The sequence below is a fragment of the Babylonia areolata genome, chromosome 22 (assembly GCF_041734735.1).
Source record: "Babylonia areolata isolate BAREFJ2019XMU chromosome 22, ASM4173473v1, whole genome shotgun sequence".
In the NCBI taxonomy this organism is placed as follows: domain Eukaryota; kingdom Metazoa; phylum Mollusca; class Gastropoda; order Neogastropoda; family Buccinidae; genus Babylonia; species Babylonia areolata.
In genome coordinates this window covers 31,597,947-31,610,446 of record NC_134897.1, presented here as the reverse complement: position 1 = coordinate 31,610,446, position 12,500 = coordinate 31,597,947, and the positions used below count along the sequence as shown (strand labels likewise).

Below are 12,500 nucleotides of genomic sequence, written 5' to 3'. Positions count from 1 at the left end.
GAGTTGGAGTGGTGGTGGGGAACAACAACAACAACAACAAACACACACACACAAAAATCCATACACTATGACAGTAACAATATACTGACGAAACTACTGATGAAGACCATGCTGATGATGATGATGATGAAGACGACAGAGACAATGATGCTGCTGCTGATGATGATGATGAAGTAGTAGAAAGCACAAGAACCAAACAACTCACAGAGCACTCTGGCACCAGCTGCCTTGCCGCTGTCCGCGAAGGCGTTGCACCCGGTCATGACGTACCCGGAAGGGCAGGCCACCCACTTGTTTTTGCCCGACGTCAGAGCCGTTTCTGTGGACTTCTCCACTCTGCACTCTAATCCTGCACTAGCCTGACAACACGCCGAGTACACGTGCACCCCTAGAAACAGAGAAATATTCGAAAATGTGAAAAATACCCAAACATACAACTGACTACTTTCTGTTCTACTGGACGTACGCACTAAGGGCTCAAAGTCTGCACTGGCCAGGCAACACGCAGAGTACACGTGCACTCCACAGACACAAATATTTGACAGTGAGAAAAGTCGTGATCTGTGTACCCAAAAATACACCACAATTTCTATTCCCGTGGACTTCTGCACTATGCCCTGTAAACCTGCACTGGCTTGGTAACACGCTGAGTACACGTGCACCGCTGACAACACAGACAAAATTAATACTCAACAGTAAGAAAAATAAGGATCTGAGTACCTAAACACACACCAAACAGAGACATTTGATATTCATGCCCATGGACTTCTTTACTTTGTACTCAAAGCCTGCACTGGCCCGGCACAACACCTCTTATAACCAGAAACATTCGACTGAAAAACATTTGTATTTGTATTTCTTTTCATCACAACAGATTTCTCTGTGTGAAATTCAGGCTGCTCTCCCCAGGGAGAGCGCGTTGCTACACTTCAGCGCCACCCATTTTTTTTGTATTTTTTCCTGCATGCAGTTTTTTTAATTTGTTTTTCCTATCGAAGTGGATTTTTCTACAGAATTTTGCCAGGAACAACCCTTTTGTTGCCGTGGGTTCTTTTACGTGCGCTAAGTACATGCTGCACACGGGTCCTCGGTTTATCGTCTCATCCGAATGACTAGCGTCCAGACCACCACCCAAGGTCTAGTGGAGGGGGAGAAAATATCGGCGGCTGAACCGTGATTCGAACCCGCGCGCTCAGATTCTCTCGCTTCCCAGGCGGACGCATTACCTCTAGGCCATCACTCCACATAACCTGTGAACTTGAACAAGCTCTCACTGCGTTTTTATCATAAGAAGACAGTTTACGTCTTGGCTGAAAGTGGTTCAAAACGATCAACAAAAACCATACACTCTATGGTATAAACATTCCGTTCTTGTTACATGAATACCACAGTATGATAGAAAAGGTTCAGTGATCGGAATTTCAGTCCAGATATGCATGGCCAGATAAAAAAAGAAAAGAAAAAAAAAAGAAAAAAAAAAATCTGCTCCACAGGAATCCTCGGAACAAAAGACAATCAATGTGTAAAACATGCACACGAGGCAGTCACAAAACAGTTGATATACTGATTCCTGTCCCATCACTATCTCGAGCGTCGTCAGTATTTAACCCTCTCCATACGAACGGCGAAAGAGACGACGTTAACAGCGTTTCATCCCAATTACCATCATCAAAATATTGCAAGCGGAACGCTCTTATACTGAAGAGGTGAATGTTGACAAAGAATACCACAGTTCTGACGACGGAAGCTAAAGGTTGGGTCATTCAGACACCCACTGGACATCCGAGGGGTCTGTGTAGAGGAGAAGAGAGGACTGGCCGTACTGAGTGAGTTAACGAGATATTTATGTACGAATTTTTCTTTCGACTCTTTGATCAAATGTCCAGTCGGCTCATTCTTATAGATTTTTTTTTTTAAATCCAAGGACTCTGTATTATTAGTAGCTAATTCTGTCTCACAATGCTGCATTGGTCAGTCAGTTGACGAAGTTACCTATTTTGTTTGTGAGTCATATATCACATTTCGTAAATTGACATCAAATCAAATTGATGACACACACACACGCAGTTCTCATGTTTTTGTGCATCTCTCACCCGATTTTTGCCCGGGGTCTGTAAAAGCAGGGGCCCCGCTCTGACCCAAACAACTGCTGGTTGTGTCGTCGGGCCTCACCCCGTCACTGTCCGGGTAGGCACTGTAGGTGGAGCACCCTGCACACACACACACACACACACACACACACACACACGAGTACAACGAGTACACACACACACACGTGCATGAGCATATTATACACATGTTAAGACAGAGTTGTGATGATTAACTCACTTGTGTAAACAAAGTAAGTCTATGTTTTAACCCGGTGTTCGGTTGTCTGTGTGTGTGTGTGTGTGTGTGTGTGTGTGTGTGTGTGTGTGTGTGTGTGTGTGTGTGTGTGTGTGTGTGTTTCTGTGTGTCCGTGGTAAACTTTAACATTGACATTTTCTCTGCAAATACTTTGTCTGTTGACACCAAATTAGGCATAAAAATAGGAAAAATTCAGTTCTTTCCAGTCATCTTGTTTAAAACAATTTTGCACCTCTGGGATGGGCACAAAAAATAAAAAATGAAGCCTAATTATATGCAAACTGCATTTACTGTTATATTTTTATTTTTTGTATTCTCTAAACTTGGCACTTTGATCTGATATTCTGACACAACAACAAGAGCAGTCATTATTATAATTTTTTGTTCAAACAGGAACTTCTTTTGCTAAGCATGAAAGTTTTATTTATTTTGCAAACGTTTTGGTGCAGATAGTAAAAAAGGGAAATTACTCTGTAATTAATGCTAGGGACTTAATTTGCTTTAAACTGATCTTTCTCATCTTAAACATTACATTTTGAAATTATACTCAATACATAAAAAGCTTGTGTGTTTTACTCTCAGTGTACAGGGCTTACAAATACAGAACACATTTTAACGATTAGATTTTTTTTTAAGTGTATCGCAAGTGAGTCTTGAAGGCCTTGCCTCTCTTGTTTTAATGTTGTAGTATTTGTCCACACATGCCAAACGTGTGACGTAGCCCGGAACTACAGTAACAGATTGCACTGAAGGCATATACACATGCGCTCCAATGTCCAGGTATGCTATGTGCAGTGTGATTTGGATCGAACCTACAGTGTCCATGGATGCTGTGTGCAGTGTGATTTGGATCGAACCTACAGTGTACACAGATGCTGTGTGCAGTGTGACTGGGTTCGAACCTACAGTGTCCTGGGATGATGTGTGCAGTGTGATTGGGTTCGAACCTACAGTGTCCTGGGATGATGTGTGCAGTGAGATTGGGTTCGAACCTACAGTGTCCATGGATGCGGTGTGCAGTTAGATTGAGTTCGAACCTACAGTGTACAGAGATGCTGTGTGCAGTGTGATTGGGTTCGAACCTACAGTGTCTGGGATGATGTGTGCAGTGTGATTGGGTTTGAACCTACAGCGTACAGAGATGCTGTGTGCAGTGTGATTGGGTTCGAACCTACAGTGTACAGAGATGCTGTGTGCAGTGTGATTGGGTTCGAACCTACAGTGTACAGAGATGCTATGTGCAGTGTGATTGGGTTCGAACCTACAGTGTCCTGGGATGATGTGTGTGGTGTGATTGGGTTTGAACCAACAGTGTCAAGGAATGCTGTGTGCAGTGAGATTGGGTTTGAACCATTGGTGAAGGGACGCTAAGTATGCGCGGAGATAGGGTTTGAACCATTGGTCAAGGGACACTGAAGTGTGCATTGAGACAGGGTTTGAACCAGTGGTCAAGAACGCTGAGGTGTACATTGAAACTGGGTTTGAACCAGTGGTCAAGAACGCTGAGGTGTACATTGAAACTGGGTTTGAACCAGTGGTCAAGAACGCTGAGGTGTACATTGAAACTGGGTTTGAACCAGTGGTCAAGAACGCTGAGGTGTACACTGAAACTGGGGTTTGAACCAGTGGTCAAGGGACACAGTGTGTAGTGCAGTGAGCTCGTGTTTGAACCAGCGATCAAGGATGCTGTAAGTGTGCAGTTCACGGAGACTGAGGTTTGAACCAGTGCACTGCGTGTGGCAAGAGGGTGCCCACCTACCCAGGGCAAGATAACCGCTGGAGCAGCTGGCCTCAGCCATGGCGCCGTCAAAGGGGAAGGAGGGGCCAGCCGTCCTGTAGTCACACGTCAGCCCCGCCACCTTGCAGCACCGCGCGTATGCTTTCACCCCTGTATGGGACACACACACACACGTATCTTACTTCATGTGACGTCATAAAGGGACACTCGCCTATCACAGTGACGACACAATTGCCATGCCGTGAAAAGACAAAACTGACGTCGAACAGACACCCACCCGTACAATCTTTCGTCATGTGACGCCCACAAAGAGACAACTACGTCTATAACAATGACGTCACAAATTGCCACGTCGTGAAAAGAAACTTGACATTTTAACCAAGCAAATATATCACACTTTTCGCAGTGATATCACGATATCGCCATGTCGTGAAAAGAACACTGGGCACGTCCATGATACCGCACAAATTCCATGAAACACATCCACGTCTCTCACACAGGCATAACAAGAATGACACAATTTTATCACGTAAATATAGTGTACCACGCAAAATTACACCGAAGGACGATACTCGCTCCTCACAAGACATTACAAAAATGCGGTGTCATGAGACGTATCCGTGAAACCACACAACACTTACGTTAACGATGACACGACTATTACACAACTGTGGCAAAGGGGTGCATGCGCGTGCACACACACACACACACACACACACACACACACACACACACACACACACACACATACACACGCGTGCGCGCAACCGAGTATGAATTGAAATGATAGAGTAAATTACAGTTTTAAAAATAAACACCATCCATCAATGCAACAATATGACAACATTACCTAATCACAACAACACACACAAAGAACAAAATACAAACAACAACACAAAAACACAACATGTAAGTTTATTTATTACAAGGACCCCCACCCACCCACCACCACCCTGAAAAAAAAACCCAACAACCCCCCCCACCTAAAACACCGAAGTGCAAAGCCATGGAAGAAAATGCATCACAAACATAACAACAACAACAATGTGAGGAGAAACAATTTGCTGGTACCAATCGCGAAACAGCAGCTATGTACCATCATATTTGTATTTGTATTTCTTTTTATCACAACAGATTTCTCTGTGTGAAATTCGGGCTGCTTTCCCCAGGGAGATCGCATCGCTACACTACAGCGCCACGCACCCCCCCCCCCCCCCCCCCCCCCCCTTTTTTTTCCCCCCCTGCGTGCAGTTTTATTTATTGTCTCCTATGGAAGTGGATTTTTCTACAGAATTTTACCAGGAACAACCCTTTTGTTACCGTGGGCTCTTTTGCGTACGCTAAGTGCATGCTGCACACGGGACCTCGGTTTATCGTCTCATCCGAATGACTAGCGTCCAGACCACCACTCAAGGTCTAGTGGAGGGGGAGAAAAAATATCGGCAGCTGAGCCGTGATTCGAACCAGCGCGCTCAGATTCTCTCGCTTCCTAGGCGGACGCGTTACCTCTCCATCATATGTACCTACTGAAGTAATTAAGCTGCCATTATTTGCCTCACCATTGGTAGAGTCTCGTCCATTGTAAGCAGTGCACTGCATTTTTCCTGTGGTGGGATTCATTTCCAGTTTTTCACCGTTTCTGGTCCATTTCTTGTCCTGCACGCATATTACACTGTCGATGAATTGTACAGTTTTCTGCCATCTTCTCTTCTGTCCGTCTCACCTTTTTTTTTTCTTCTCAGATTTTCACTTGCCAGTTCACGCACAATTATTTGCTCCTACATTTCACGGACAGTGTCTTTGCATGCAATGTTTTAGCGGTGATCTGGTGGTTCTATTTGTCTGTTTGTTTGTTTTTTTGGTTTTTTTTTATTTTTTTTATTGTTCCGGCGTATTTTCCTTCTGTTTGTCTGAAATGAAAGTTACCACAGTTTATTTGATAACGACCATTAATATTATAGAATTTTCTGAATAAGCTGACAACACATCTTTTCTGAAATTTTTAATAGATCGTGATTTTGTCAAGGCTTTCCCAATCTGTTCTACAGTTCACGTAGAGATATTTTCTCCTTTACTAACTTTTCAAAGTGTCACGGCGCAATGACTGAGCCTCCCATTTGTACATGTGGTGCTACATACTTTATCCATCTACTACAAATGAAAATATTTATAGAACTGGACCGTGTTAAACATTATTATGTAGATTATGTAGACCGCCATCTACATTAGACTCCATTACTGTTCTTTTTTTTATTTGTTTGTTTGTTGTTGTTTTTTTTAAAATTTTTATTTTATTTAAAAAAAATAATTTTCTCAAGGCCTGACTAAGCGCGTTGGGTTACGCTGCTGGTCAGGCATCTGCTTGGCAGATGTGGTGTAGCGTATATGGATTTGACCGAACGCAGTGATGCCTCCTTGAGCTACTGATACTGATACTCTTCTGAGTTTTTCCAACGTTTTTATTAGTTAACTTTTGAAAATCACAATATATATATATATATATATATATATATATATATATATATATATATATATAATTGTTCTTGTAAGAACGAATCTGGAAGACCAACAGATTGCATGATATATACAACAAAACTATTACAACATTTCCCTGGATAGCGGCGAGTCTCTTCTTCCAATGTGTCATTGAGCAACACACACACACACACACACACACATGATTTAGCAATAGAAAAAGGCCGATATTTCAACATTCCAAAAGAAAGGAGACTATGTTTACAATGTCAAACAATAGAGGATGAATTTCATTTCTTAGATGACTGCGAATTATACAAAGAAATTAGAATAGAATTCATACAAAAAATTCAAAATTACATTCCAGATATTATTAAACCCAGTCAGCTATTACTGGAAGACAAACTTGTGGGACTGTTTGGGAGATTTGTCAGTAACTGCTGTCAAAAACGCCATAGCGTGCAAGAGTGATTCAATGTCTTGTTCAGTGTTTATCTATTTTTGTTTTGCTTTTTTCTTCTTCTTTTTTTTGTGTGTGCGTGGTTTCATGTAACTTTGCATGCGTGTCTTATAAACCTTGTTCAGATTTAACTGACATTAAAATTGATTCTGATTCTGAGTTTGATTCACACACACAGAACATGATACGAGTACCGTATGGTAGCTGGAACAGCCCGTCATCAATTCATCTGCGTCACACGAGACGGATGTCGTGTCATTTTCCCCGGTGCCAGACGTTGACGAAAAAACCGTGCGGCACGTCAGAGTTGACTGAGTTGCTGACGTACTTCCCGTGCCCAGACTCCTCGCCGCGCGGTGGCTGATACACTGAGGAACGTAGTCATGTTCCGCCGGTGGTGAATTCAACGGCACTGTTCGGGGGGGAGAAAAAAACAACAGAATAAAAGGTTTTGGATGTAAAATCGACGGGCGCAATAGCCGAATGGTTAAAGCGTTGGACTGTCAATCTGAGGGTCCCGGGTTCGAATCACGGTGATGGCGCCTGGTGGGTAAAGTGTGGAGATTTTTACGATCTCCCAGGTCAACATATGTGCAGACCTGCTAGTGCCTGAACCCCCTTCGTGTGTATATGCAAGCAGAAGATCAAATACGCACGTTAAAGGTCCTGTAATCCATGTCGGCGTTCGGTGGGTTATGGAAACGAGAACATACCCAGCATGCACACCCCCGAAAACGGAGTATGACTGCCTACATGGCGGGGTAAAAACGGTCATACACGTAAAAGCCCACTCGTGTGCATACGAGTGAACGTGGGAGTTGCAGCCCACGAACGCAGAAGAAGAAGGATGTAAAATTACTACATGCAGAATTATCTTAAGGTCAGACATGGCAGCTATTTTCAAAACAGTTTTATTCTAAATTCTTCTTCTTCTTCTTATTATTATTATAGGTGGATATTGTTAGGTATCACCCAGGATTCACAAAAATGTAAAATGAATGCACTCTTCATGCACCGGTTGCCATGGAAACGATTCAAAATGGCCGACAAAAAAAAGAAAGCTCTATAACTACAAAACTATTAAAGGTACTTAAGTTTTTCTTTTTAATTTTGATTTATTGCTACCTGAACTCACTTTCTACGTTAGGATAGCCGAGTCAAAGTGAAAGTTCTTTTGTCATAGCTGTTTATTTTAAAAAAAAAATCAAGAACAGAAAGCGTCATTTCTTTTAGAAAAATGTTGAAAAGTTCAATATTTTAGATATAATGCTATTCCAACGTAGAAAGCGAATTCAGGTAATAACAAATCAAAAACAAAAAGAAAAACTGACGTACCTATGATAGTTTTGTTGTTATAGAGCTTTAAACATTTTTGTTTGTCGGCCATTTTGAATCGTTTCCACGGCAACCGGTGCATGAAGAGTGTATTCTTTTTACATTTTTGGGAATCCTGGGTGATACCTTACAATATCGACCTGTAATGACAATCAGAATTTAGAATAAAACTGTTTTTAAAATAGCTGCCATGTCTGACCTCAAGGGACGCAACCTTTCCTATACAATGCTGTTTCACGATAGTCCTGACGTCCCTTCCCCAGTCTCCTCTCTGGCTGAATGGGAAACCGTCAAACAATCTGGACTTGTGTCTTCGTTCATCATCTTTAAGTAAGGCTCTGTTCCTGAATATATGAATTGTTATAAGAGGGATGGGGGAGGGGGGGGATATCAGACATCAATACACTTTCGGCAGTTTTTGAAATGGCCCAGTAATCAGGTTTCGAAGATCATTGCAGGTGAGACTAAGGTTAACTTGAGTTTCTAATTTTTTTTTTCTCTCTCCTTTTTTTCTTTTAGTTTTCGTTTTGTTTTGCAATAATCTGCAACAGCATACAGCACCAACAGTAGTTCAAGCAGCAGTTGTAAGAGCAGCATTAGCCTTGCAGCTGTAGGCAAAATATTTCAACGTAAAAAGTTGTAGCCGAAGTACTATTGACTGCTAACAGCCGCAGCAGCAGTTTCAGTTTCAGTAGCTCAAGGAGGCGTCACTGCGTTCGGACAAATCCATATACGCTACACCACATCTGCCAAGCAGATGCCTGACCAGCAGCGTAACCCAACGCGCTTAGTCAGGCCTTGAGGGAAAAAAAAGGAAAAAAAAAGGTGAATAAATAATAGATAAGCTTACACAAATAAATAAATAGATAAATAAATAAACAAATAATAACTATAATGTAAAAAAAAAGAAAAAAGAAATGAAACAGAAACTGGTGCATCAATCACAGCGGTATTACAGTTAAGAGGGGCAGAAGTATACCAATGGGACTGACTGGTGGGGTGGGAGGGGGAAGGCGGATCGTACGCAAAACACAGACGGGCGCAATAGCCGAGTGGTTAAAGCGTTGGACTGTCAATCTGAGGGTCCCGGGTTCGAATCACGGTGACAGCGCCTGGTGGGTAAAGGGTGGAGATTTTTACGATCTCCCAGGTCAACATATGTGCAGACCTGCTAGTGCCTGAACCCCCTTCGTGTGTGTATATGCAAGCAGAAGATCAAATACGCACGTTAAAGATCCTGTAATCCATGTCAGCGTTCGGTGGGTTATGGAAACAAGAACATACCCAGCATGCACACCCCCGAAAACGGAGTATGGCTGCCTACATGGCGGGGTAAAAACGGTCATACACGTAAAAGCCCACTCGTGTGCATACGAGTGAACGCAGAAGAAGAAGAAGAAGTACGCAAAACACAGGCACAATTTTCTTGATATTATATCTTTATAGTTCATGCACTATCCCCACGTCCCTTCCCTCTCAATACCAGACCATGAGTGGTGGTCTTGGTTCTAGCCTTTTGGATCAGACGATAAACCGAGGTCCCGTGTGTGCGGCATGCACTTTTTAATTAAAAAATTTTTTTTTTAAAGAGCCCACAGTATCAACAGGGGTGTCCGTGGGAAACTTTCTGCAGATGAAATTTAATAGTCAAACAAAATTCACTTGCATTCAGAAACGAAAACATATGGGTATCAATGCGCTGAACTTGAGAACGCGCTCTCTCCCAAGTGGGGAGAGAGCAGATTTAGTTTCACATCGCGTGATCTGTTGTGACAACAACAACAACAAGAAAGTAACACAACACAATACCTGTACTGTCTGTAACGTCCAGAGCCACCGTCTTGTCCAGTTTCACATAGAGTGATCTGTTGTGACAACAACGACAAAATAAAAAACGTCACACAACACAACACAACACAGCACAGCACAATACAACATAATACCTGTACTGTCTGTAACGTCCAGAGCCACCGCCTTGTCCAGTTTCACATAGAGTGAACTGCTGTGACAACAACAATAACAACAATATAAAAAAGTAACAACACAACACAACACCTGTGCTGGCTGTAACGTCCAGAGCCACCGTCTTGTCCTTCGTCCTGAGGGAGAACCAGCTCTTCTGCACGGGCGACTTGTTCCTGCGGACCGTGATGACGTAGTCGCCCTGGAACCCTCGCAAGGAGATGGTGTTTCCGGTGTCCCCCAGGTTGAAGGTCTGGTTGGTCGTCCACTCTTTCTTCACCAGGCACGCCCACCGCTGGCCCACCTCCTGGTTGTGTGAGTATATATATTGTGTGTGTGTGTGCGTGTGTAACACACTCGTTGAGTGAGTTTTGTACGTACAGTGTTACGTGTGTGTGTGTGGGAGGGGAGGGGGAGGGGGGCGGTGGTTGTTTTGTTTTGTGTGTGTGTGTGTGTGTGTGTGTGTGTGTATGTGCCAAACAGTTGTTGAGTGAGTTTTGTGCGTATAGTCTTACCGGTGTGTGTGTGTGTGTGTGTGTGTGTGTTGTGTTGTGTGTGTGTGTGTGTGTGTGTGTGTGTAGTGGGTGGGTGTGGCGTGTGTTTATGTGTGTTTGTGTGTGTATGTGTGTGTAGCTATGTATTATGTATGTGTATATATATGTGTGTATGTAGCTATGTATTATGTATGTGTTAGTGAGAGAGAAAGAGAAAACAGAGAGAAAGAGACAGAGACAGACAGAAAGAGAGAGAACGAACGAACGAACGAAATTGTTTTTCATGAACTTTGGCCATGGACCACAATTCAAAACCAGGGGACTGGGGGTGGGCATGGGAAGGGGTATTATAACACTTGAATAGATGACACAATATCATAAATATTCATGGACATGACATTAATTCTAATCAATTAGGTCTGAGTGAATGTGCAGAAAGTGAGAGAGAGAGAGAGAGAGAGAGAGAGAGAGAGAGAGAGAGAGAGAGTGCATTTTTTTGTTTGTCGTTGTTGATTTTGTTCTTTTAACCCAATCCCCTCCCACCACTCCTTACCTTACCCCCACCCCCACAACTTACATTCAGTTCTAGACCCTCGACCAGCTCGTGATCAGCAGCTATGGTCTCGTTCCAGAAGTCCCACAGGATCACTCCGCTCATGGCCGGGTGGCCGTAAAAAGCCCGGATGGCGTCCTCGAACCAGTCAGCACGCTCTATCTTGTCGGGCCAGCCCAGGTCGAACTCTGTCATCATGATCTGCAGGCCTGTTTCGGCCAGCCGGTCTATTCGCCTCTGTGGAATGATCGCGAGGAAGGTTGACAAATGTGAGATACTGTTCACGCACTCGTCTCAGTTTTGACTGAGTGTGTAAGACTGCCCTCTGCACAGGTTTATGAGAGCGTGTTAATAATGCTCTCGTCACAGATAATGAGAGAGTATGTTTGTTTGGACCATTGTCACAGATTTTATATATAGAGTGTGCTAATGCCCTCGTCACAGGTTTGATTGAGTGTAATAATTCCCTCGTCACAGATATGAGAGTGTGTCTGTACCCTCGTCACAGATATATGAAGGGCGCAATAGCCGAGTAGTTTAAGCGTTGGACTTTCAATCTGAGGGTACCGGGTTCGAATCACGGTGACGGCGCCTGGTGGGTAAAGGATGGAGATTTTTCCGATTTCCCAGGTCAACACATGTGCAGACCTGCTAGTGCCTGAACCCCCTTCGTGTGTATACGCACGCAGAAGATCAAATACGCACATTAAAGATCCTGTAACCCATGTCAGTGTTCGGTGGGAAATGGAGACACGAAAATACCCAGCATGCATGAACCACGACAGAGTCATCGGCAAGTCGATGTTGGTCGTGTAACGGAAAGAAGAAGAAGAAGAAGAAGAAGAGTGTGCTTATGCCCTCGTCACAGGGTTGTGTGTAATAATACCCTCGTCACAGATATGAAAGAGTATTTGTACTCTCGTCACAAATATACGAAGAGTGTGCTAAAGCCTTCGTCACAGATTTGAGTGTAATAATACCCTCGTCACAAATATGAGAGAGAGTGTTTGTACCCTCGTCACAGATATATGAAGAGTGTGCTAATGCCCTCGTCATAGGTTTATGTGTAATAATACCCTCGTCACAGATATATGAAGAGTGTGCTTATGCCCTCGTCACAGATATATGAAGAGTGTG

General features: G+C 43.3%; 1 protein-coding gene across 1 annotated transcript in view; it reads right to left on the bottom strand.

Moving 5' to 3' along the window:
• The window catches only part of LOC143297101 (uncharacterized), a 26,112-nt gene that overhangs the window by 955 nt on the left and 12,657 nt on the right, over nt 1-12,500 (bottom strand). Inside the window, exons 11-17 of the mRNA XM_076609274.1 lie at nt 11,388-11,600; nt 10,410-10,623; nt 7,214-7,431; nt 5,644-5,734; nt 4,106-4,234; nt 2,094-2,210; nt 206-388 (exon numbers count right to left, since the gene is read on the bottom strand). Coding sequence (XP_076465389.1) covers nt 206-388; nt 2,094-2,210; nt 4,106-4,234; nt 5,644-5,734; nt 7,214-7,431; nt 10,410-10,623; nt 11,388-11,600 — 1,165 coding nt within the window. The remainder of the gene's footprint in view (nt 1-205; nt 389-2,093; nt 2,211-4,105; nt 4,235-5,643; nt 5,735-7,213; nt 7,432-10,409; nt 10,624-11,387; nt 11,601-12,500) is intronic.